This window comes from Tympanuchus pallidicinctus, unplaced genomic scaffold, assembly GCF_026119805.1.
Source record: "Tympanuchus pallidicinctus isolate F22 unplaced genomic scaffold, pur_lepc_1.0 scaffold1, whole genome shotgun sequence".
Classification (NCBI taxonomy): Eukaryota; Metazoa; Chordata; class Aves; order Galliformes; family Phasianidae; genus Tympanuchus; species Tympanuchus pallidicinctus.
Genome location: NW_026294618.1, coordinates 6,263,164 through 6,290,193, shown reverse-complemented (window position 1 = coordinate 6,290,193; position 27,030 = coordinate 6,263,164). Strand labels below are relative to the sequence as shown.

At 42.5% G+C, this 27,030-nt stretch overlaps 2 protein-coding genes across 14 annotated transcripts in view; one reads left to right on the top strand and one right to left on the bottom strand.

The window, feature by feature from the left end:
* The window catches only part of OST4 (oligosaccharyltransferase complex subunit 4, non-catalytic), a 223,238-nt gene that overhangs the window by 172,387 nt on the left and 23,821 nt on the right, over positions 1 to 27,030 (top strand). The window lies entirely within an intron of this gene.
* Positions 1 to 27,030, bottom strand: part of DTNB (dystrobrevin beta) — a 188,207-nt gene that overhangs the window by 142,717 nt on the left and 18,460 nt on the right. For all 13 annotated transcript variants that reach the window (XR_008208815.1, XR_008208844.1, XR_008208843.1 and 10 more), the window contains exons 6-9: positions 24,889 to 24,974; positions 16,085 to 16,239; positions 11,131 to 11,236; positions 1,824 to 1,990 (exon numbers count right to left, since the gene is read on the bottom strand). Coding sequence is in view for 9 of the 13 variants with exons in the window: in XM_052692300.1 (XP_052548260.1) it covers positions 1,824 to 1,990; positions 11,131 to 11,236; positions 16,085 to 16,239; positions 24,889 to 24,974 (514 nt within the window). In the remaining 4 variants the exon portion in view is untranslated. The remainder of the gene's footprint in view (positions 1 to 1,823; positions 1,991 to 11,130; positions 11,237 to 16,084; positions 16,240 to 24,888; positions 24,975 to 27,030) is intronic.

Sequence of the window (27,030 nt, the reverse complement as noted above, 5' to 3'; positions counted from 1 at the left end):
CCCCCACCACATCCTATCTCCACGTTGGAGAGATGTGAGTTCGAAGGCTGGACTTTTTGGTGGATAAAGAATTGGTTGGAAGGTCACAGCCTTGTAGTTAACAGCTTTATGTCCAGATGGAGGCAGTGATGAGACGAGTCCCCCAGGGGTTGTTCATCTTGGGTCTGGTGCACTTCAACAGCTTTATCAGTATCAAGGACAGTGGGATCAACTGTACTTTAAGTGAGTTTGTTGATGGCACCAAGCTGAGTGGTGCAGTTGACAGGAGAGAAAGGGGAGATGCCATCCAGAGGGATCTGGACAGGCTCGAAAAGGGGGCACCTGATGAGGTCTAACAAGGCCAAGTGCAGGATGTTGCACTTGGGCCACTCAATCCTATATTTGAGAACAGACTGGGAGAACACATTGAGAGCAGCCCTGAGGAGAAGGACTTGGGGGTCCTGGTGGGTGAAAAACTGGATATGAGCCAACAGTGTGCACTTGCAGCCTGGAATGCCAACAGCAGCCTGGGCTGCATCCACAGAGGGGTGGGAGTGGGGCAGGGAGGGGACTGTGCTCCTCTACTCTGCCCTTATGAAGCCCCACCTGCACTACCATGTCCAAGCCTATGGCCCCACACAGATAGATAAATAGATGTGTAGATAGAAAATAATGGAAGATATTGCTCCTTTTCTAAAAGATCCCCCTTCCGTACTCATTTTACAGGGGGCTACTAAGCCTGTGGTGGCATTTTATGCATCACTGAACTTTTTAGTATATTCAGAATGCTTTTTGCTTAAGAACCAACCAGTTGAAAATTTCCCCACTTTGTCCTTGATTTCTACCTTCTGTCTTTGTTTTACCTGTAAGTAATCTTTAGCCTGCTGATTGAAACTTGCTTTGATTTGGATTGTGACTGTACCAAACTCCTGCTACCTTTTATTCCTTCAGCTCATGTCCCCCCATACCTTTATATTTGTTCTACCTAATCCTCCTACAAACACAGCATATGTACACAAGAACGTCTTTTAAAAATGTTTCTTCCATTTCAGCTGCTGCTGCAATTTCTTACTAAGACAAGCTAACTCTTGTTTCTGAACAATAAAACAACATTTTCTGCTGCTAAAATTCCCTTCCTTCTACAGATTTCTGAGCAAATTGCCTTTAAGTATCGAAGTCTTTTTAGATGATAGCTTAACTGCTGCCTGGTACTAAGCCCCAGCTTTCTATATTAAACAGTCATACCATAATGATACTTTCTCACGGAGATAATTGCTAATTATAATCCAATCATCATCTGATCTCTTCGAAAAAGTAAAAAATTAAGACTTAAGTTTTTGGCCAGAAAATCAGTTTTTCTATCTATAATTGTCTATTATTACGCTAGGTGTGATTATCATATAGTCCTTTTCTTTTAAAGAAATACTGTGTTTAAAGATGCCACTTGGATACAGGTCCTTCCTGAGACTGGTTTACCTTTCTGAGGAGGAAAAGAATTGCAAACTCTAAGACTTGTTAAGCTAGAATAGAAGGAAAGTAATAATAGTAATAATAATATATGTAAAAAGTAGAACTGTGGTGAAGAGGGGAAGAAAACAATGTGTTAGGGATTTGAAAAGGGCTGCATTGCGTGCTTTAAACACTGGTGAATGGAATGACAACAACTGATAAAAGAATATCATCATTTATAACAAAAATAATGCGATTGACCTATTTGCACACTTGGACTATTTGAAAACCTTTAACAGTCCTACTGTGCAGTTCTGTTATAAAAACAACTTCAGCGTTCAGAATAAATCAGTACAGAAGGGGCTGTGTCTACAAGACAAAGAAAGGCAAGTTACCCAAGAGGAATGCTCCTTCATCTGGTGCTGGTTGCTGTGAGGCCCGCTGGCATGGCCACGCCAAAAGCAGTTTTGGCAGAGCTGGTAGTTGTGGCACTGTTGGCACCGGTACCGGAAGCCCATCATGCTCTCACAGCGGCAATAGGAACACTCCACAGGATGGAAGACTTGGCGAAGATGTGGAGGGAAACAGAAAAAATGAAAATAAGCAAACCTTAAGAAAACTGCAATCATTACATTTTGTGAAAGCTTCCAAGAAAAACCAAACAAACCACAACCCAGGTTCTCGATCACTGAAAGAAATTATTACTGCATCCACGCCATGGCTTCTGAGCCCAGAAGAGATTATTTTGGAAGAATAACGACATATCTGAGTTGATAACATATCAGCACCATCCAACAAGTTCAATATTTCTTCTCTAGCCTTTTCCCCCTTTGGATTTCCTCAGAACCAGAAAGCTCAATGCAAATCCAACAACAGAGAGAACATGAGTGGACAGGGAAAGCAATAGCGTCATATTCATACAATCATAGAATCATTAAAGCTGGAAAAGACAAAGGTCATCAAGTCCAACCCCAACCCATTCCCACCATGTCCCCAGATAGAATGATAGAATCATGAATATTGAAAAAGACCCCTAAAAAAGGTTCACAAAGGTTGACTTCTGCCTAAGGGACCTGAGTGAGCCAAGAGCTTCTCACTCAAATTCAGAGCACTGTATTCTGCTCTAAAGCCTCTTGCTAGACGACACTTCCCAAAGACCAGGAGTTTCCCCAGCTAGACGGTGCAGAAATGCTACCCAAATTGAGGATGGGTTTGCCCAAGTTGTTGAAAACATCAAGGTAATAACTACAGGGAAGAGCACTTGAGCATTAACCTGGACAGCAATATCACAAGCCAAGACTCAGGTGGATGACACTCTTACTGCTACATGGAAACACCACGTAAAGAAAATGATGTGTACAAGACAGTCAGCTTCAGTGATACGAATGCCCAGTGGAAATGGAAGCTCCTGTAGAGGAACTGCTACCTTTTGAATATCCTTATTCAAAAGGCAGAGAAAGCAATGAAAAGCAAGTTCTACATTTATTTCAAATATAAGAAAAGAACTGGTTGGAAAAAAATAAAAAAAGATGACAAGCAACCTTAAGTTAACACAGCAACAATAACTTTCTACATCTTAGGAAGTGGAGAACATGATCTCAGTGACTTCAGTAAATTCATATGAGTCAGTAAGCATACTACAAGAAGACACAACAGGAAAAGTGAGTTCAGAGAATTGTCAGTTCCTTAAAGAAACAATGCTAAAGAAACAAGTATAAATATCTCTGGGCAGAGGAAGGAGCAGACTGTTGTTAAAAAAGCAACTTGACTAAAACGATGAGCTCAATAACTTCAAATTCAAAAAGAAGCCTACAGAAGTAAAAACAGGAACAAATCATCAATGACAGCTGAAGGAATAATGTAGTATCCCAAGACAAAGACAGACATGAAAGAATGAGAGAAAATTAGCAAGTGATTTAAAAGAGGTATCACAAAATTTGTGATTAGTTCTGATCCTCAAGAAAAGATGAAATTATACATATGTAACCACGGCCTTCTCGTGTTATTTAAACTGGTAGAGTACTTGAACAAATACTAAAGGAGCTTAAGCACCTGAAGAACGTGAGCCATGAACAACATTCCCCAACTCAACTTTGTGTCTTTCCATGCCAGGCTAATTGCCCTTGAAACCAGAACGAGGGCATTAAATGTCACCAATTTCCCATGTTACTTCAGTAATTCTTCCAAAAATGGCAGGCCGTGGTATTTGCCTAACAGAGGAAGTACCCAGTAGATGAAAGGACTGTAACTGTGATGTGAATTTCATTGGGAAAAGACCAGAAAATTATCAAAACAAAACGATTGAACAAGCAGGGCTCCAAAAGGCTTTATTCCAGGTCAAGTATTGCTCACTGTTTTCATAAAATATTGAAAAACTGACAAAATGCCCAACTTGGGGCATCGCGTTTCAACAAACAAGATCTAGGAGACAGCTTAGCTAAGAGGTGACTGTGAGAAGGCACCAAACACGCAAGAGGTACTTACAAAAATACCAATGCATTCTGCAGAGCCAGCGGCCAAAACCCAGGGACCTGAGGATTTAAACTGCAGTACGAAAAATCCATGCTAGAATACTAGGAAAAACTTTCTCACCATAAGAATATTTAACACTGATCTCAGCCCAGCTTCTCATCCACACCGACGCTGAAACCTTTGGACTGAACATTTTATGCAGCAGCAGGGCAGATCTCTTGGGAACTTTGAATGTATGTAAAGTTTGCCTTTGGAAAGGGAAATAGATGATGTCATGGGCTCCCACAGCTTTTTGGTATCCACCTCCAAGAACCCTTTGTCCATGGAGAGTTTCTGTCTCCTGCTGGGACCAGACATGGGGCCACTGCCTTAACATGGAGCTCTGAACCAAAGAATCAAAAACTTGAAGCAGATGCACTTGACTGAAGGAATGCAGTAGCAGCACTCTGATGAAATAAACACCAGACAAAATTACAGTGGTGACAGGGTTCTGAGCATACTGCATACATGATGAGGAAAAAGACTGAAACAGTCATTGTCAGAGATCGTGAGGTCTTCCTTACCTGGTTACCGCCAAGTGCTACAGCACAGTCAGATGCAGATGCTTTTTTTCCAACTTTTGGGACTATGTCAATGTGCCAATAAAATATGGTGTTGAAGACCTTAGTTCTGTCCTGTTCAGACTGCCTTCCATGTTTCTGTCCACACGAATCCGTTCCAGGCTGAGGCTGTCACGAAGAGGTGCACTGATGATGTTTCTAATACCACTGACACTCCTGACTCCACATTGTGCTTGAACCACAAGGACCTCATCCCATCCCATTCTTCCTCTCCATTCTGCCTCTGAAACATTCACTGGTGTCATTGCTTATGCTTTATTTTCCCTGCCTCAGTGATCTGAACAAGTTCTTGCTATTGATACTTCCTCTCAGGAGGTGTCCCTTTACTCAAAGTTTCCAGTCACGTATGGGAGGGGGAGTTTTAAGCTTCTTACTACTTCTCACTGCTTCCAAGACTTCAGTTGTTCCCTTTCCTGGTTGTCAGTGCTCCAAATTCAAGATTCCTCCTGGGTCCTTTTTGACAGACAACCCGCTCCTTCCTTCCTCCACTGGACCTGATGGTCTCAGATGTCTTTTCCAACCTAAAGGATACTGTGATTCTTGCCAGCAGACCCTCTGAGACATCACAAAACTCACCTCACCCTCTCCCAGCTGTGTCCTCTTCTTCCTATCTTGCCAGCCTCCAAAATTCTTCTCCTCTAATTAATTCTCAGCAGCAGACCATTTTGGCCATCAGTGTACAAAACTGCCACGAGCAATCATCCAGTCAGTATTCAAATCTCTCTTTTCATTCACATTTCTTCTCTGATCTGGACATATTAAATTCTTCCAAGTGAAAATGCGATGTGACCATTCTCCTCCTCCTTTTCTTTCCTCTCCTCTCTCAAAGACATCTCTCATTTGCTCTCTTCTACTGCAATTTACTCAAAGATCTTGTGCCATCTTGTGATTTACCTGAGACGCCTGTATGTTTTCAGTGGTCTGTTTTTCTGACTCCCCAGTATATCAAAATATATGTAGGAGTGGTGCTGCAATGACACAGCTGCCCAGGGAGGTGGTGGGGACACCCAAACTGGAGGTGTTCCAGAACTGTGGGGATGTGGCACTGAGGATCACAGTCAGTGGACGCGGTGGGATGGGTTGGGCTTGGTTATTTTGGAAGTCTTTTCCAACCACAATGGTTGGAATATATTGGATTAGGTTTTCAGATTATAAAGACACGCTCATTTGTCCATATTTTCTTCTCTAACTCCTGGAGAACAGGACATAAATCCCTCTGCCTCATTACCAAGAAGCCATTCCTGACAAAATCCCTCATTACTGTTTCCCACCCAAATGGGAAATGTTATTCCATCATCAGTCTTTGAGCTGCAACCCCCAAATCCCTGCCTTGAAGTCTCCATTAGCTGCCCTCCTTTGTGCATCCGCCTTTTATCTTACGCTTTCACTGCTAATGCCAAAACCACTGCTCTGTCTGAACAATGTATTTCCCACTAGGACATATGATAAAGGCTTCCAAAATACAGTAGTAATACACACGTTAGATTACTTAAAATGAAATAATGAGGAAAAGTTTTACAATATTTGTGGATCTGCATTTCAGATATATTATTTCAAATTACTGTAAATGTAAAGATACATCAGACAGGTAAGATATATGCAGACTGGAGACTGGTCTGGAATTGAGAAGCATAGCAAAGTTGTCTACATAGAGATGACAGAGTATTTCCATGGGAAGGATACCAAGAACAAAACACAGACAGAAATAAGTAGGAGAAAAGAACAGAGCCTTTATAGAAGTGCGTAGGAGTAATCGACAAAGATGTGAAAAAAAACCAGCAGCTAAAGGAAAACGAAAATATGAGAACTTTAAAATACAAGAAAAGAAATCAAAGAGGAGATAATGAAAGTAGAAAGCTAAAGCAGGATGCAGATGAAGCAATATTTTTGTGTAAGAGTGTTGCAGAGAAGACCTGGAAAAACGCACTGTTCAAAAACTCTGGCTAAGACAGAATTAGTGTTGGAAGAGAAATGCTTTGAAGAACTTGCCATGACTATAAATACAAACCTTTATTTAAACATCTGTCTTTATACTACTCTTTTTCATCTGGTACTAATAGCTACATCTGTAAGCTGACATATTGCTACATGACTGTGCTTTGTCCTAGTGGACCCAGGCCAGGAATACTGATGTGCACATCCAGAACATCTAAATTCTAGTACTCCAAAGCAAAAGACTTACCAATGATGATGTTAGCTATGAGATAAAAATGTAATCATCTGCTTAATTAACCACAAAAATCCTAGTGCTCTGAGCTCATGCAAAAGTAGCCCAAAAAACATGACCAGCGTATAACACATATGTCAAGCTCCAGGTTCCAACTCCAGTGTTTTATTTTTCCATGGAAACTATTCTGATGAGCGGAAAGAGAAGACTTGAAGTCTTCCAGCAGATTAACATCCTCAGCTCAGCCCAATGGAGAGAGGTCTGCTCAAGCAGCACTTCAACAGGAACCCAAACGTTTCTGTCGATTAAACAAGGAACTTGACCTCCTGACTCAATTAAGTTGTGAATACACCCAAATTGGTTCTGCACTCCTCTGCTGGAACTCAGTTTTCCTGTAGAAAGAGCTACTAAGTATTAAAAACATAATTTCTGGCAATTATAATGAAGAATTCCCATGCTATATTAGAAATATCAAATCAAAACAGAATCAAAGCATCAAAACAGAATGTGAATCACCTTCCAAGGTAAGTTCTGACAAGTTACCAGGCATGCACAGATGTATCCTGAGTAGTATGGATGGAAGAGGAGGGAAGACTTGTAAAGAGAAGACAAGGCACTGGCAAAATCTAAGGGCAGGAGAGAGGGCGTTGGTTGGTTGGGGTTCACTTGGTTGGTTTGTCTTCTTCCTCTCCTGAGTTTTATAAAACTCTACCAAAAACTAACTGGGAAAAACCTGTGAAATTAAAGTCTGAGCGTGAGCTATGAGAGGAATGATAAAAGTTCTCAAGCTTTGCCAAACCCTTTAATAAAGCCTTCCCTTTGGATCTGCTTTCCACCTGACCCTGCAGATCAGATGGGCTCCTTGCACGGGATCAGCAGCTTCAGATGGACTGCGTCAGTCTGGCACGTGCCAAGCAGCAGGCTGTGAAGGATGGCCTTTGGTAGAAATCTGCATTGCACAGGAAAGCTTGGGGACCAGCAGGAGGAAAGACTGAAAAGTATTATAGAATTTTTATCCAGGAAAGAAGTGATGGGTTTAAAACCTCCTGCAATATCACTTCTTTCTGAAATGTGCTTCTGCATGTTCATCATCGGTACGTGTAAGTGACATTATGCCCCTCAGAGAGGATCAGACCAAAATGAAAGCATGGAGTTGCCACTGGAACTCCTTTGCCTCCCTTAGGATATTTCTGAGGGGTTTTGTGGGACATCTGCAAGCTTATGGAAAGCTTTCTTAATGGAAATGAGAATTCCCAGGAGCCTGGGGAAGCACAGAGGCACGTCTGGCATATTTTCCCAGGAAATCACCTTCTTCCTTGCAAAATATGTGGAGAAAAAAAAAAGAAAGAAAAAAAAAAGGAGAATAAAAATGGCATAAGCACTGCAGTTTCCTGGATTTTCTAGTTTTTTATTGTTTTTATCTGTTTATTTCCAAAGGAAAGCTGAAAACGGATTCCACTGTCAGTTTCTATCCTTTCTTGTTTGGAATAGATTTACTACAGGCAAGGCTGCTCAGCAGTTGCTAAACATGAATTGGGTCATTTCAGAAAAAGCAAGTAGCAATTCTCAATCCCTTTCAGAAATTACTGCAGTGGTTCTGAGCTTCTGGGAAAGCTAAAGATTGATTTGCCAAGGCAGCCAAAACCAACCAAAGAATGACCTGACACTACAAAAAACTGCAATGGATTGTTCTTTAACTGGGAACTCCTAAACACAAACTGCACTGTCCCTACCCATTCATACATTTGTTTTTCTGAACCATTGTACATTCCTACCCTCAAGAGCAAATGAGCTGGCAAAGTATTTCTACCAATGATAATGAGTGCTGAAGACAGCACAAAGGCCAAATTCAGGAGTCGGATATTCTTTTCCTTTTTTCAGAGGATATTTTCCTTTTTACAGAGCAAAGAGAACACAGCCTGAAGACCCCTTCCATTTGCATTTCTCCAGGAACAAAACTAAAAGGACTGGAATGTTGACACAAAAGCAATGCAGTCAATCTGAACTGATGGCTCTCCAAATAAAGTGCTGGCCCATTTGTCCAGAGCAGTACTACCAACCAAAGACATTTGTCTGATGTGTTGAGAAAGAAGACAAGATTTAAAGGTAAGGAAAAAACTTGTTTCTCCAATAGAACAAACTTAGTTCACAGCCTAAGTGCCTTTTGCTGGAAAGAGAGCTGAAAAGACAGCCATAGAAATAGGAGGAATTTTTCTTCAGTTGTCAGCTAAGGTGTTCAGATGCCTCCGCAGTAACTTTTCAATGATTGCTACAGTAATTAATGAAAATGCTGACAAACTGTGAAGGAGACAAGCATCTGTGTGGAAGGAAAGATGAGGTAACAGAAGCACTGACAAGGCACAATCCAGAGAAAACTGGCAAGAAACAACAGGCTGCAGAACAAGACTAGCACTGATCAGGTAACTTCAGGTGACACGACCAAGACGGCAGCAGGAAAGAGACAAAATTAAGGATGAAGCTTTAAGGACTGAGACCATTCTATCAGGAAAATATCACTTAACATCTGGAGCCGAAAGATGAGAAGGCTGCTTCCTAAATGAACAACTTCAGGGAATGATTCAATGGAATTTCCATTGTAAACACATATAGAACCACAGAATCACGGAGCAGCTGAGACTGGATGGAACTTCAGGACATCTGCTCAAGTCGGGCCAGCTGGAGCTTGCTGCTGCATCACGGCCAGTTTCAATTCTGAGTGTCTCCAAGGATGGAGACTCCACAGCCTGGACAACCTCCAACCTGATGGCAAGGGGCACTGATCCCATCTCCCAACCCAACGACAGAAGGCACTGACCTCCTCCTCCAACCTGATGGCACAAGGCATTGTTCAGGACACCGCTGTTTCGGCTATCTAATAATTTCTTCTTGGTACTTTCAAGAAAAAAGCTCAGACTACTGGATTACCTCCAGGTCTTTCCACCATTTCCCTTGTAATTGGACCAGATGGTCTGTGAAAGTCCCTTCCAACTGAACTATTCCATTATGTTTCAACATTCACCCTTGCCTGAGCTCTGTAAAATTCTACCTTGACCTATAATGCATATTAACTTTTTACAGCTTGTTCCCTTACTGTATTTATTGCAGCCTGTGTGCTTTACTTGAAGTAAAAGCCTATAAAGATAAGAGGATAAAGGAAAAAGAGCAAACAGTAGCTACTGCCATTTCAACCTGTTACATAAGTGTGGGAATGAGATTGGCAGTGCCAGAGTCTCCCTAACACTTCAACTAAATCAACCTTCTCAGCTCCTAAGGAAGTTTTCCCTTTCAGCTCTGTTTCCATGACATTACTCCCCCTCAAAAAGTCTTTGATAAATCACTTTTTTTCTTTTCAATTGTACACACAATTGTCAGAAAACGTTTGTAAACATACAGAGCAATTGGGAAATTAACCATCTCTTCTGCTGCAATAAACAAGAAAAAGCCCATTGAGCATTGCAGCTCTGCTCTTATTCAGTGCTGTACAAATGCAGATTATAAACACAGCCAGATATGTTTTGCAAGAGGCTCAAGAAAAGACAATAAAACAAACACCACAAAAGAGCATATCAAAGTCACAGCAATACTGAACCACTTCACAGACATCAGGAAGCAGAGAATGGAATAAATCCTGAACACTTTGCTAGAGACACACAGACTGCTGGAGTTTTAAAGCTTTGCCTGGGCAAGGACAAGAGAGACTTCATCCATGTCCTAAAAGGAAGAAATCTACACCCTGAGATGCTTATAAACACACTAAGCTGAAGAAGAGGTAACACCTGGTAGGGCAGAGATGTTGAAGAACGATAAGAGGATTTTACTGTGTGGTGAAGGAAACAGAAGATGACATTCAGTTTTTCCATCTCTTATTGCTCCTTAAACAGATTCTGTTAGCGGAAATAACAGGAATTTTAGAAGAGGTCTGGAAGTGAGAGGAACTCAGCATTTGTAGTGAGTGAATGAAGTGACCAGATGGAGCTGCACTCGATGATCCTCATGGGCCACGACATTCTGTGATTCTATGACTCGTGCTCAAACGCTGCTCAAGATATTTGAACTGTACCAACATCTTTGGAAGTTCACACTGGAAAGCATATGTTGAGGCATCATTCAAGTGAAGATTTACTGTAAAAGTTTCAGAATAAATGTGAGCATTGAGAAAATGCCATTTTTCTCTTTTTTTTTTTTTGTCTTTCACTACTAACAATGTTAGAACCTTAACTTAAATACTAACAACCAATTGACGTTGTTGTTGGTTCCAGCAATCATCCATTTTCCTCCTAGAAGTGCTGAACATGTGTCACTCCAACAGAATCCTAAAGCCTAAGTGCATTTGGGCCTGGACAGTTACAGTGGGAACGCATTCACTGAGAAAGGACAGCATATCAACGTATTTGAACAGCATACAGCCCTGCTCACGGGTTTCGAACAAAATATTCTATTTACCATTTTCAACATGGGCAAGTCTGTGCATGAGAGGCAGCCACACAAGGCACTGAGGAGGTGGATCAGCCATCAACGTGTCTAAAAACATGTTCAGCATGATCTTTTTCTGCAAAGGAAAAAGAAACACAGCTTAAGACAATTGTCCATTTCATTTCAAAATTTCAGCACCAAAAATAACTTCAGCTTTAACATTTCACTACTATTCAGCTTCCATTTACCAACATAGGAAATGCTATAATGATAAAGCAGACATTTTGTTCAGGGAGCTTCAACCTACACTGAGCAAACAGCACCACCACAGAGAGGGTATCAGTACAGACACAGCATCGTCACACAAAAATTAAAGATTCACAGATGATTAGAAAATCCCAAGAAATGGAGGACAAGTCAGCCTGGATTAGCTGCTGGATTGTAGTTCAAGAGGGATACAACAAATGTGAGGAGGTTATTTAACAGTGTAGGAAAAGGTATTTCAAGTATACAGGCAGCACTAAAAATAGCAAACATTAAAAAAAAAGGTAATTACAACTAATATTCATACAGCATCCACACAGTAAATTACTTTAAAGAAATACAGAACAAGAGGCAAGGGGAGAACTGCACTAAGGTTTAGAAAATGTATTATCGCTGCTAATGAAATTGGAATGAAATCATTAGAAGGAAGTCATGTTTTAAGAGTAGTATTTTCTAAGGTTTCAAATTCAATTGAGCAAGAGAAAATTTCTGCTGCAAATACAAACAGATGGAGACAATTGGTAACAAAACCAGTTGAGAGTGCTGTGGATATAACATGAGAATATACTGGCTTTTGCATGCAGGCGGCTGGAAGATTAGGAATGTCTCCTAAGCAGACGACCACTTTTTCCTCACCTTATCCTGTGGCAGTGCTACCTCAAAGAGCATCCAAAGGGCAGGGCAAGCAGAGCTGGAGGAAAAACCAGGCTGGGATTCTCACAGCCCTGCTCCACCAACCTGCCTCCTCCTTGCTGTGGAAGTGAAGAAACCCAGCACCTTTCAACAAATCCACATCTCAGTGCTTCCGAGAAGCACGCTACCAGTGCTGAAGGAAGCCCTCTGATAGATGTCCATCCCTGAAGGTGCTCAAGGCCAGGTTGGATGACCCTGAACCGATTTCATGGTTCACAACCTTACCAATGGCAGGGGGTTGGAAATGGATGGGCTTTAAGATCTCTTCCCACCCAAACCATTCTGTGATTCTATTCCATGAACTGTTCACAGCTTGCAGTGTCTGAAAACCCAATGCCCTGTTCACACAACAAGGAACGATAGAAAAACGAGTCACAGAATCATCCAGGTTGGAAAAGACCCCTAAGATCACCTGGTCCAGCCCCAGCCCACCAACCACATCCCTCAGTGCCACATCCCCACAGTTCTGGAACACCTCCAGGGATGGTGACTCCACCACTTTCCTGGGGAACCTCAGAGCTCACAGTGTTGAATACCATCATTGCCCACTGTGCAAGCGGTGCATTAGACATCTTGTATGGGTAGAGGAGGTGCTCAGTGCCAGGTTAAATGGGGCCTTGGGCAACCTGATCTGATGAGTGCTAACCAGCCCATGGCAGGTGTTGAAACCAGATGGGCTTAAGGGTCCCTTCCAACCCAAGCCATTCTATGATTCGATGATTCCATGACTGTATAGCATTACACATGTACTCCTCTAAGGGTCCCGTTCCACCTGACTCCCATCTCTCACCCTGTTTCATACATGGCAGCACATGAAACATTTTCTGACTGTAATTCTTTGCCAGAGCTGAACAAGGGCATGCAGCACCTTGGGCCATGCCAAGACAGCCATGGTGGCACTTTGGTTTTGATACATTGCTTCCAATATGGAAAACAGTAGAATCTTCATAGAATGGTTGGGGCGGAAGGGTCTTTAAAGATCACAGAACGATAGAATGGTTGGGTTGGAAGGAACCTTAAAAATCACAGAGACATAGAATGATAGAATGGCTTGAAAGTCCCCCCAGCACCAACCCCTGCCATGGGATGGTTGCCACCCACCAGATCAGGCTGCCCAGGGCCTCATCCAGCCTGGCCTTGAGCAAATCCAGAGATAAGACATCCAGAGTGCATGTCAACGTTCTGGGTCACTGCAACCCAACTAAGCTGAAAAATAAGTTTGGGAGTTATCACAACGGCAGGAAAACACAACAGAATAGTTTAACTTGGAAGGGACCTGCTGTCCTACATGTCCTACTGTCATGTTATTTTGGGGCTGACTCCAAATTCGAAATCACTAGGAGTGTTATCCAGGTGCCTTTAGTAAGACCTGTAGGTCTCACATTGGTGCCACACAGCTGAAGGCCATATGAACTTGCAACAAGAGATTTCATTGTGGCCATAACGGTTGTGAGGAGGAGTGAAAGCCAGACAGAGCTGAGTACCAAGGCAGTTATAAGGTAAGAAGTATGCTACTTTTTGTTAAAGTCAGAAACCTCGTATCTCACAGGAGCTGTGGGTTCTTCCTCCTGTGGTTGCTCCGAGTCACAAATAAATGTGTTCTGGTGACAAAGATCTCTGTGTACAATACGCACAACTCACATTAGAATCAAAATGTAACAGGACAGCTTTTCTGCTGGAAATTTTTCCCTCAAGCAAATTAAACCTTCCAGCCCCTGTTGGAGCAGCGACTTCTCTGCAGTTCACCGGAGGGCAGCAAGGGCTCAGGCTCTGGATTTTTGCACTGATACAGGTGGGAAATGCTGCAAGCACCAACTTAACAAAAGCACACAGTTTTGATGCCACTGCAAGCATTCCTGGCAATTCCTGCTCCTGAAGCTAGAATGCGGGGAAGGAGACTCAAAAGTGGCTTTTTTGGAGCTGGGCTCAGAGCCTTACCATGAAGCAAACACAAAAGCCTCACTCACCCAGCATTTGTGATGCAACACAATCAGATCACCCGTCAGTAGGAACCCAACCCAAAGAACACAAACTGAAAGTTCAAATTTTCACAGCACAGCCAGTCAGGAGGGTCAAACACCTCCCAGCATTTGCTCCCTTGGTGTTTTCTGAAATGGGTAATACAATATCCTTATGAGAAACACAGGCATCACAGCCAGGTGAACAGAAGCTTGAAGGAAAGTATGACATGATCTCCTATCTGTGACAGCACCCATTTGGCCTTGAATAGTAAATCATGGCTGGAAGCTCTATATGAATTTGGAAACCATTGTAAAGAATGCAGCTCTTGCTGAAGTGTCCCAATAAAATCTATTCCCTGTGGACAGCAAGACTGAATTACTCCATCTGTGACCCTGTGGGGTTTGAGTAACACAGGGCAGTGCTCCTGGCCCTAAGCTCAATAATGCATGGATTTACATTATTGTAACTGTGCCCACTGTAACCATTCAGTCTCCCAAATGATTTCAGCATCCAGATAAAATGTTAACATCAGCTAGGAATCACTTTCAATAAACAGTTCCCATGTAATCACCCTGCCTGAGGAAGGTTGCAGAAGATAACGTGAAGATGCACTCCAACAGCTCCACGTCTCTCCTGTACTGAGGACTCCACACCTGGATGCAGTGCTGCAGGTGAGGCCTCACAGCAGCACAGAGCAGAGGGGCAGCATCCTGTCCCTTGGGTTTGTCAGCTGCACCCCACAGCTTGGTGTCATCCGTAAACTGCTGAGGATGCACAAAATCCCACTATTGATGTCATTGATGAGGACATCAAAGAGCACCAGTCCCAGTGCTGACCCCCGAGGGGCACCACTCATCACTCATCTCTATCTGGATGTGGAGCCATTGACCACCGCTTTCTGGGAACGATCTCACATCCAGTTCCTCATCCATTGAACAGGCTACCCATCAAATTCATATCTTTCCCTTTTGGAGAGTGGGATTTTGTGGGGACTGCGCCAGTGCCCTCACTGAAGTCCAGATAGACAACGTCAGTGGCTCTTCCCTTGTCCACTGATACAGTTATGTCATCATAAAAGGACACCAGGTTGGTTGGGTAGCAACCATGACAAATGTCAGGCAAGTCTCGCATCTCTCTTTGCAGACAGAGCATTTACAGCTTAGAATCTGATGTATGACTTGGTAACTCTCAAATGAGTCCATGGTTTGCCCCTTAAATGCAGTATCCCTACACGCAGGAGTGGCTTGCACAGCCTGAGAAAAAGGGTGGTATGTTGAGAATGAGGGATAACCAATAAATGCCTCAGCAATTACCGACAGAAACATCAGCTGTGAGACAATTCTCTGCCCTCAGTAACTTACAGGTGAGCAGGAGCTCTTGTTGTTTCCTTTCCTTTTGTGTTCTATTTCAAATATATGATCTCCTGATCAACATAAATTCAGCAAAAGTGACTACAAATTCTAAATCTGAACACTTTGAGAAATATTTAGAATATAGTCACAATCAGAGACGAAACATTTAAGTTTAGGTCTAGCTTTATCTAGGCTTATGCTTATAGTAGAATTAAGGCTTAATTATGCTATTGTACATCTCAAATTAAAAGCAATTTCTCAGAACAATCAAATCATAACAGAAACATTGATACTGCAGAAGCTTCTGCAATATCTATTCCAAAAATTACACAAAATGCATTTATTTTGTGCAGACTAAGCCAACTAACAATTGATTTGTTCAAAATAATACTCTTACTACTAGTAAGCCTAAAAAAACTCCAAGGTAGAAATGCTGCACTTCCTGTTTCAGACAATAACAGGTTACCCTTGATGTTCTTCCCATGTGTTCAAAGGTACTCCTTAGAGGAGAACAAACTAAAAGTGTGCAAAATCCTTTGATTCCATAAGACCTAGGTGGACTATTTTAAATTATTCAGGCTTAAATCTGCTTAGATAACACATTGTATGTCACCAAATCCTCCCTTCCTGCAAACCACAAGCTATGACCAAAGAAGCCAGGACTACAGGACTGCAGTAACAAGAAATGAAACAGTTCTGAATTAAACTCTTACTTGCTGTGGGAAGCACGTCCGTACAGAATGCTCTGTGTATCCAAAAGAAGGTCCCTCAAACACAGCAGTTGGAAGTTTTAGGACTTCTTTCAAAAACTGATCAAACTTGGAAAATATCATCAGTCCATTTGAGTCTGATATTTGAGAGAAAATATCTGTAAGAAAATACAATAAAACATTTGGGTAAATACACGCTTGCTACAGAAAAGAAAAGCCTAATAATTTCAGTTCATTTAAACTCCAAAGCACTACTCCTGTTGTTTAATTCTAAACACAATTTCTTTTTAGTTGATATCAAGATAGAATTTATGCATGACCACGTTTCAATGTGCTGTGACATAAACCCCTCCATCCCATATCAAAAAGCAATGAGAATAAAGACATCGAGGCACTGAGGGACATGGGTAGGGGGCAGGATGGGATGGGTTGGTGGCTGGACGTGGTGATCATAGCTGTCTGTTCCAACCTTAATTCTATGATTTCTTAGCCTCTCCAGCCCCTCTGCCCACCCATCCCACGCTGCTAACCCAGAGCTCTGTGTCTCAGCAAAAGTAAAAATATAGGAAAAGATGGACAGAGAGGGTTGGAAGAAAAGGATGTCATGGGAGGTGCTATGACTGCTGCACTCAGAGCAGAACTGTCCAGGGGGCAAAAGCCTCTCTGGAAAATACACATTCTTGAACAGTAAAGCTTGGTCTCTGCTATGACTGCAGTCAGGTTACACTATAAAGAAAGACTTCTCTAATATTAGTAAGACCTAAAATGTTTGAAGACAAGACAGATACCAGAATGCTTCACTAAGCAGCCTCTGAATCATCTATGAGGCTACCTAAGACACCATAAGTAACTAAACATCAAAAAGGATGTGCTGACAGAAAGTAAGCTTAGTTTAAGTGATCAAAGCCATGTCTGTAAAAAACACTATTTCAGAAAGGTGTATTTCCAGTGAACTAAAATGAATGAATGAGCTCATGAAGAAGCCTACAGTGCTTGAGCTGAGGGCTGGATACTAGGAAAAGTCTTCTCTCTGAAGAGTGGCCAAGTATTGGGATAGGCTGCCCTGGGAAGTGATGGAATCACCATCCCTGGAGATGTGATTTGGAGATGTGGCACTGAGGGAGGTGGTCAGCAGGCATGTGGGATGGGTTGGGCTTGGGGATCTTGGAGGTCTTTTCCAACCTGAATGACTCTGTGATACAACTGCCTGCGGTTTGTATCAGGCAAAATGTACAGGCTTGATGGGAAGGTCTGAAGTCCTTGCTAAACAGTCTTACAAGGCATATAAGAAATAAGGACTGGAAAAAGAAGAAGAAAAAAAAAAAGAAACAAGAAAGGGAGAAACTAAGTGATGAAAGAATGCTATATTTTAAAGAACTCATCCAAGCAGAAAAATCAAATTTCAGTGGAAAATTTAACACGGAAGAGAAGTGATGGAAATAACTGGAACTAATTAGAGAGCAAAACCTTCACAATCCTAAAATGCTGAATATCAGATTCGCCCCAGAACCGGCACACGAACTTGGTCCAATAATCAGTCTATTAAGGAGGGACTGGTAGAACATGATTGCATCATGACAGTACTTGTATTTAAAAAAAGTACAAGAACCATTTGGGTAAATACAATCTATTAATCTAATTTCATCAGCATGCAGGATTTAAACGATTTTAAGGAGAAGGTAATTAAAGCTATGAAAGAAATGAAAAATGAGATAAAAATGAACAAGCTAGATCAAGAATAAATTAAAAGAAACCCAAGTGGTTTTGTAGTCAAAATGAAGTTGAAGTCATCTACGTGGGGAAACTTTCACAGGGGAAATTAGAGGTTGAAATTGGAAAAGATAAAGATTCATAGGATTTAATTAAATAGTCATCTTCCCTTCCAAAGGGCACTAAGTTACCTGAAAAGAGAAAACCTCAAGCTAAACAGGAGCTAACAGTGTAATTTCTCAAGATCCCACCTTAAGGTCACATCACGTATGTGCTAATTAAGTTTCCCTATGACAATGTATTATACTTTAATTCTCATCTAAGATTCAGTTCAGTGCAACCACACTATAAACATGTTTCTGTGCCTTCTTTTTTTTTTTTACTAGAGAAAATAAAAAATGAACACAAAAAAAACCCCTGCTCAATCCCAAAGATACCAATGTAAAATGGAGTAGAACTTGATGAGCACTGTGAACAAAGCTCCTATCATATCACAGAATCACCAAATGGCCTGGGTTGCAAAGGCCCACAGTGCTCATCCAGTTCCAACCCCCTGCTGTGTGCAGGTCACCAACCAGCAGCCCAGGCTGCCCAGAGCCACATCCAGCCTGGCCTTGAATGCCTGCAGGGATGGGGCATCCACAGCCTCCTTGGGCAACCTGTGCCAGTGCCTCACCACCCTCTGGGGGAAAAACTTCCTCCTAACATCCAACCTAAACCCCCCTGTCTCAGTTTAAAACCATTCCCCCTTGTCCTATCACCATCCACCCTCACAAACAGCCGTTCCCCCTCCTGTTTCTATGCTCCCTTCAAGTATTGGAAGGCCACAATGAGGTCTCCCTGGATCCTTCTCTTCTCCAAGCTGAACAAGCCCAGTTCCCTCAGCTTTTCCTCACAGGAGAGCTGCTCCAGCCCTCTGATCATCAAATAAAACTTTCCAGTATTTCCATTGAGAGCCTTCATTCAACTGATTGTATCTTTGCCAGAATCCACCAGCCTGCATTTTCTACTGGGCATTTGCCTGATGCTTTACAGTTTCAGCTGAAGACCCAACCACTTCCCTGCATGAGTTAAAAACAAAGGAAAAAACCAAACAGACCAAAACCCCTGGCACCCTCATTTTTTAAGGAGTGGATTGGGAGACTTTCCTGTGCCTCAATTCCCTCAAAGTCGACAAATTTAATTGTACAAATTTGAATAACATTTCTTAAAAACTAATGAATACTAGTTTAAAAGCCAAGAAAATAAATCTGTAACAGACACAAATTAATTTGTGCTTCTTAGGGGATTTTCCCTGGTCTTAATCTAAAATACATTATCAAGCAAAAAGAGCAAACCTAGGAAATACAAGCCAGTCAGCCCCAGTTTGGATCCTGGGAAAATAATGGAGAAAATTCTTTTGGAGTACATTTCTGAGCACCCAAATTTGACTGGAGCAGTTGGTAGGGATCTGCTAAGGAGAAACCCCATCTGACCAGCACAGCTTGCTCTTCCAGCATTCAAACTGGGACATCACAGCTTGAAGGGGTGAAAAAGCAGGTGGGTAAGGAGCAAGTTGGATGATTGGTCTTAGAGGACAGTAGATAATGGGTCACGCTGCATGGGGGCCAAGAACAAGGGGACTGGTATAAACAAGAAGGGGACTGGTGCTGGGCTCTGTCCTGCTCAACATCTCTGCTAGTGAAGAGCAGGGTACACTGTCCTCAGGTTTGCAGGTACAAAGCTGGAGAGCTCCAGGTGCCCAAGTGGCCATAAAGACTAAGGGCATCCTGGCTTGTGTCAGAAATATTGCAGTCAGCAGCACAGGGAGCTGACTGTCCCTCTGTACTCAGCTCTGGTGAGACCACTCCTCAAGTACTGTGCTCAGTTTCGGGCTCCTCGCTATGAGAAAGACAGTGAGGCACTGGAGCACGTCCACAGAAAGGCAACTGAAGCTGTGAAGGATCTGGAACACAAGAGTCATGAGGAGTGGCTGAGGGAGCTGGGATGGGTCAGCCTGGAGCAGAGGAGGCTCAGGGGAGACCTCACTGCTCTCTGTAGCTCCTGACAGGAGGTTGTGGTGAGGTGGGAGTTGGCCTCTGCTCCCAGATCACAGTGATGGGATGAGAGGTGATGGCCTCAAGTTGCAGCAGGGGAAGTTCAGTTGGGATATTAGAAAAAATTCATTCTCTGAAGGAAAGGTCAAGCTTTGGAACAGGCTGCCCAGGCAGGCGGTGGAGTCACCATCTCCAGAAGCATTCAAGAATCACAGAGATGTGGCACTGAGGGACATGGTCATTGAGTGTGCTGGAGGTGGGTTAGGGATGGACTTGGTGATTTTAGAGGCCTTTTCCAACCTTACTGATTCCATGAAATTCTATGATAGCCCCAAAAGCAAGGGCTGTCATCCAGTGAGACCCAGGCAAGCTGGAGAAATGGGTCAAAAGGAACTGTATGAAACAAAAAAAGGACAAATGCACATTCCAAAATGCATGCGATGCTGGCTGGGGACTGGCTGGCTGGCACAGATCTGCAGGAAATGTCCTTGGGAAATGTGGGGTCCCAAGTTGAAGATGAGCCAGCAGCATGGCACAGCAGCAAGGAAGGTCAACAGCATCTTGAGCTGCATGAGCAGGAACTCACCCTCTATTGAGGGAAGTGATTCTTTTCCACCCCTCAAAACTTGTTACACCTCCTCCAGGCATTGTGTCCAGCTTTGAGACCAACAGAATCACAGAATATCTGAGAACCACAGAAGGTGAAGGACATACTGAAGTGTAGAGGGCTACAAGGATGCCCAGCAGGTTGGAGCACTTATCCTGTGAGGACAGGCTGAGGAAACAGCACTTGTTCACTCTGAAAAAGACTGAAATATTGGGAAGACATAATAACAGTATCCCAAAACCTACAAGGAGGCTGTGAAGGACACAGAGGAAGGTGCTTTTTGAGGAAGATGTAGTGATTTGCATTTGAGAACTTAGCATTGGAGAGGCCATAAGTCTGGCTGGTGCAGACTGTGCACCAGAGAATGTAAGAGAACAGACACAGGATAGACTATGGCCATTCACTGCAGGCATCCATATGGCACAGGTATATCCACTAACAGGCCTTCATCATGGTCATCCAGAGAGGGGAACAAACCCAGGTCACAGTGCTGTCCATGTGGGTGCTCTCTGGTCCTACTGTTCCATGGGTCCATTTTGATCCTACTGGGATACAGGCCCTTAAAATGAGCAAGGTTGGAATTTGTTTGAAGTCAGGTTCTGTTTGCAATTTACTTGCAGAAAGGACATGGAAGGAAACACTAATTACTTCACTATGGATCTGCTTGAATGCCAAAATGAGGTCACTCAAATCCACAGACTTCATCATATTTATATGGTATTTCTCTAGCTTAAAAAATGTGATGCTAAAAGCTAAGCCCATAGCAACAGGCTGAGCTTATAACTCCTTCTTTGCACTTCATGTAAAGCAACTCCTTCACAAGGAGTGTCAGCCACTGGAAATAATCTTTCCCACTGAAAGCAAAGTGGCATCATTGAACAACTCCATTCATATGTACTGTCAGACTCTGTGCAGTCTAGAAAAAAAAAAACGAAAAGAAAGAAAGAAAGAAAGCCTGCAAGTATCTGCAAATACAGAGACCAAGTGACTGTAACTCAAATTCTGAGATGAGAAAAAGAAATATTTACAGCTTCCTGGATTTCCACAAAGCCTCACGGTCCAGCTGAGCTGGCAGCCTGCTCACTTAGTGCCTTCAGTCCTCGTCTCGGAGGGGGAACGGAGCAGCTGTTTTCTATTCAGCACAAACACGCTGTTCATGATTTTACACAACGCTGTCCCTTCACCACCATTTTGCTTTCCATCCAGGTTGAAGATTCCTGCTCTACATCTAGTTGCTCCTTGTACAGAAAGTTTGTTCTGACTTTGGTGACTGCTGTTCTTCTCAGGAAAGATGAAGCAGATCTGAAAAGGCAGAGTGAGTGCAAGGTACCACAGCAGCGCTCATACTAAGCACAAACATACCATGGATTTATGCAATGCCTTAGTCTTCCTGTTTTGTTCTTTACGTCCTTCCCTCTTGGTCACAACACTTCACTACTTTAACTACTACTAGATAGAGCATCAATCCTCCAGGAGAAACTCTAAGATCTGTCTTAGCACTAACAACTTCCTGAGCTCACCTTTCTGTGCCTGACATTAGGATGACACCTCACTCCTCCAGCACACAGCACTGCACATAAATTCACACTGAACTTCAGCTACCATTTCATTCACAGTTACTCAGCACTGCCAGATGATGCTACAACTCTTCACAGTCTATTTTGGCTTTTACTGCACCAATTTACTTTATAAAAGACTGCCATCTTCCATTCTATTTTTCCAGATCATTTATGACACGTTAAAAACAGCTCAAGTCCAGCATTATTCACCCACCTTTTTACTGCTCTTTTTTGGGCTCCCTTCAGCTAATGTCTTACACATAGAAAAGATCTTCCTTTCATCCCTTTCAGACTTTAATGTTTTTATCTGTTTCATAAGATACTTGAAGCCCTCTTAGAAACTCCAGAATTCTGTGTTGGTCAGAAATCCTTTGCATTTTTCTACTTTTTTTGCCCTACTTTAAGGAACTCCTACAGTTTTGTAAGACATTCCTTCCAAAAGCCATTCCTCCTCCCTGCCCAAGAAATTATTTACCCATTAATCAACTAATTCTATTCTTCATTACTACCAGTTTGCCCAGAAGTGCATCGGGCCTACAGGTGAAAGGTGCTTACAGTGAAAGCAGGGTTGGTCTTCTCACTGGTGACAGATGACTGGATGAGAGGAAATGGCCTCAAGTTGTGCTGGAAGGTTTAGGCTGGATATCAGGAAACACTTCTTTACAGAAAGGGCTGTTAAGCACTGCAATAGGCTGCCCAGGAAGGTGGTTGAGTCACATCCCTGGATGTGTTTTGGGGACATGATTTAGCAGAGGGTTGTTAGTTAGGGTAGTATGGTTAGGTTGCAATTGGACTTGATGATCTTTAAGGTCTTTTGCAACAAGAAAGAAGAGAGAGAGAGACAGAGACAGAGTTCTCCATATGGCCCTTTCTAAACTTCAGTACATTTTCTTTTACCTCCTCCCTTGGTCCTCAGAAGTTTTTCACAAAAGTAACCAACAGTAATTCAGCTACACTATGATTTGCATTCTAGCTCTACTCATCTTTTTCCAGTAGCAGTAATACTTCCTTTCTCCTTCCATAAGAAACTTTACAAGATCATGCTATCCTGCATCACACCCTTCCGAGTTTCTCTCATCTTCCACAAAAAAAGTTGACCCATTATCATGTCTGAAAAGCCAATGGCCTGATTTTAAAATCACAGCATCACTAAGGTAGAAAAAAATTACTAAGATCACCTAGTCCAACCACCAACCCATTAGTCCACCAATCAACCCATTAGAGAACTGCCTGGTTGAAACGAAAACTATTCCTTCCAGCAAAGGTTTGCTCTGCTCCTCTTTCTGAATTCCTGGATAAAAGAAATTCATTTCTCACAGTTGGCTGATAGCATTTTACAGAGATTTCAAATGGTCAACAGTTAGTACTGCCATCACCATCAAAAGCAGCCAAAATCATGGTGGAAACAGCGTTAGTGATATACCAAGAAGGATAAGGAAAGAAACTGAGTTTAAAGCTGAATTTAAGAAGGCAGAAGTGCTGCTTCCCAGAACACATGTCAAATATGGAGGTCACATGCTCTCTGGAAAACAAAGCTCCATTTCCAACCATGGAATTATCCAACCGTGTTTGCTCAAGCCACTGGAACAGGTTGCCCAAGGAGGCTGTGGATGCCCCATCCCTGCAGGCATTCAAGGCCAGGCTGGATGTGGCTCTGGGCAGCCTGGGCTGCTGGTTGGTGACCCTGCACACAGCAGGGGGTTGGAACTGGATGAGCACTGTGGGCCTTTGCAACCCAGGCCATTCTGTGATTCTATGCAGATAGTGCATAGAGAAAACAGGGAGTGCAGATACTGGAGGACAGATCCCAGCAGTACAATATAAATTGGAAGGCAGCTGATAAAGTGCAAGAAAGAAGGAAAGACATGACAACCAGGATATAAAAAAGCAGCATTCAGTGAGAGTAGTCAAAAACCCTTCCTTCAACCTCAGCTGAACCTCAGTTAAGAATTTTCATAAAGAAAATTACCATATTAAAGGAAAAAGGACTCAACATGATTAGCAAAAAGAAAGTTTTGTATGCTAGGAAAAAAGCTGGGGTGGAGAAGAGAACATGAAATGCACAACTATCAAGTTTTAAGACACATTTGTGAAGCAGGACGATTAAATAAGGTGTCTTTCAGGTGAAGACATCTTAATCAGCCACTTCTGACTCAGCACTTGGTAGCCTAGCATAACCTCCAGGACGGTGTCTGGGCTTTGTTTGAAAGCATCAATTCCTTTACCATCTAATTCCATGGTTAACTGCCCTTTTACCATTTGCTTGACATGTTTCGGTGTGGTCCTACTTATGCATAAAAATAGATCCCCTTTTCTGTACCAGGTTTATATCAAACTGTTTATCTATTGTAACCTCTTAAAACCCTGAGGTAATGGGATCCAAGTTTGTGTAGTTTAATAGATCACACTGGTATTTTGTATCATTTTGAAAGAAAACACGTTTTAGAAGTTTAATGCTGTGGAAAAGTGAAAAGAATTATTTAGGGTGAATAATAATCACAGAGGTCAGAAGGAATGAATTATCACAAAATAACTTTCATAAAGGGAATTTAGGGGGGAGATGAAAACCGATGACATCAGAACAGCAAAATCTGGCACTAGCAGTAAGACCTGCTTCCAATCTTTTCAGGACAGAAAAGGAAAGAAAATCCCATAAACCACACTATGGCTTGCCACTGAGAAGGATGGAAGAATTACATGTAAGTGCCAAAGATTTTAAAATAAACACATGGACTCAGAAAAGCTGTTCATAACACACTTGGTACGTTTGTTGTGTGACCAGCAGATGGCATGTGTTACAAAAAAACCATGAATGTGACAACGCTGCCCATTCACCACACAAACAAAATAAAAAGAAGGACAAAAATTGTTGTGATTTTGATTGGAAATACTTACATCTTAGTTTGTCCAGTATTTTGCCACCACACATTGTTGCTAACATCGCTTTCACTGAAAACACCGTCAGCTTCCCATGGCCCTCGCTGTGGAAAAAAGTACATGGTGAGTAATTGCTGTAGAGTGAGAAGGAACACAAACACTGAGGTTGTAGGTAGGGAATACATAACTGTTAACAACTCAGATCGAGCACAGCTACTTACTGTAACATTATACCAGTGCTAATATCCTGAATATACCACACAGAACAGGAATAACATGAGCAGTCTTTTATTACAGTTGAAACTGATGGCATGTATGGGGAATTGTTGTCTAACATCGGCAAGAGAAAACGAACCTGCCCACGTGGAAAGCATGAGAAAGCACACTGAGCACACGATGGTATGCAGAAACAGCAAGGTGTGTTACCCCTGTTACCAGAAGAGGATGAAATTAGGTGGAAGCAAGTCACCAGGCCAAGATAGGCTGAGTGAAACACACTGCAGTAAATACTGGCAACAGATTCCAGTTGCACCAGCCTGGTCAAAGGCACACACTGTGCCTCCCTGATTCCCAATTTCTGGATGAGCTTCCATAGCAATAAAGATAGAAGGCAGAGAACATTCACTGTGCCATACTGGAGGACCAGTACTTGGAAAATGCTAGGAAGGAGTAAAACCACTGAAAGTAATTCTGCCTCGCGGCACCAAAATAGTGACAAAATTTTTATTTTAAGCTGTATAAAGGCTATAAAGTTAACAAAACAGTAAAGATAGCAGTTATCCTACTTCATTTCTGTCTTTTAGTTTCCTCAAAGGAAAAAGTTGGCACTCCTGCTATGCCAAACCACCAAACCACAGAAATAACAACACCCAAAACCCAACAAGAAAGACTTTACTGCATCTGAAATCTGAAGTCTGAAAAGATCCATTCTCTTCAAACCTTGGTCTCTGCTTGTCTCAGCAAATCTCAATAACTATTTCAAGCTTCTTTAAAGCAGAGTCTCAACCTTTCTTTCCATTTGCTCTGTTACAGCCATTCTTCTCTCGGCTCTGAATTATTTTTTAATTAATTGAAAGAAAGAACAAGTGTCTGGAACCATCCATGTCTCCTCACATGGTACAATCTTATCCTTGAAAGATATCTCATAGTGCCTTCAGATATAGGTCTGCTTCTGCTGACATTCTGTTTATTAATCAAGAAAATAAAATTAAAAAGTCCTGCCCCTGCAATCTGGTGCAGAGGTATAGTTAAGCAAATTGCCAACATCTACATTGATTTTTGGTCCCACGTGACTCCATCTGCTGAATTCCCTACCAAAAGGAAAAAGGACAGAACTTTCGGTACAATTTTGAAACTTCTGTGACACTCATGAGTTTGAAGGATAGGAATAAGTCTGTGGGACTTGTTTAAAACAGATGGAGCCTGTGGACAGAGAAGGACCTGGATGTGCTGATGGCCAATAAGGTGATCATGAGCCAGCAGCGCGCCCTTGTGGCCACAAAGGCCAACAGGGTTCTGGTTGACCAACAGTAGGCCAACAGTTGACCAAAAGTTGACTAGGAGCCAGATGCATGCCCTAATGGCCAAGAAGACCAATGGGACTCTGGGGTGCATTGCACAGAGTGTGACCAGCAGGGCAAAGGCAGTACTACTCAAGGAGTGCTCAAGGAGTGCTTGGACACTGTTCTCAGCCATAGGGTTTGGGTGATCCTGTGCAGAGCCAGGAGTTGGACTCTATGATCATTGGGGGTCCATTCAAACACAGGCTATTCTATGATTTCAGACCTGCAACTCCTCCTTCTTATTCCCCATTCTGTATGCAGTATGAGGCGGTTAGTTCACAAAGACACTCAGTTATAGAACCATAGAATGGCTTGGGTTGGACAAGACCTCAAGGATCATCAAGCTCCAACCGCCCTGCCACAGACAGGGCTGCCAGCCTCCATGTTTAATACCAGACCAGGTCATATCAATTTCCCAAAAAAGCCATCACAGCTTTCCTCATAGTGCTGCTCTGTGGGCACTTCCCAATACTCCGAGAGCTCCTTCCAGCTTTGCCAACTATAGGGTCTTTCCTGATCACACTGCTTGCCAGCTCATCTCCTCACATGACTGCTGGTCATCCTCTCCCTCCTCCTTACTGCGTGCTGCTATTACAAT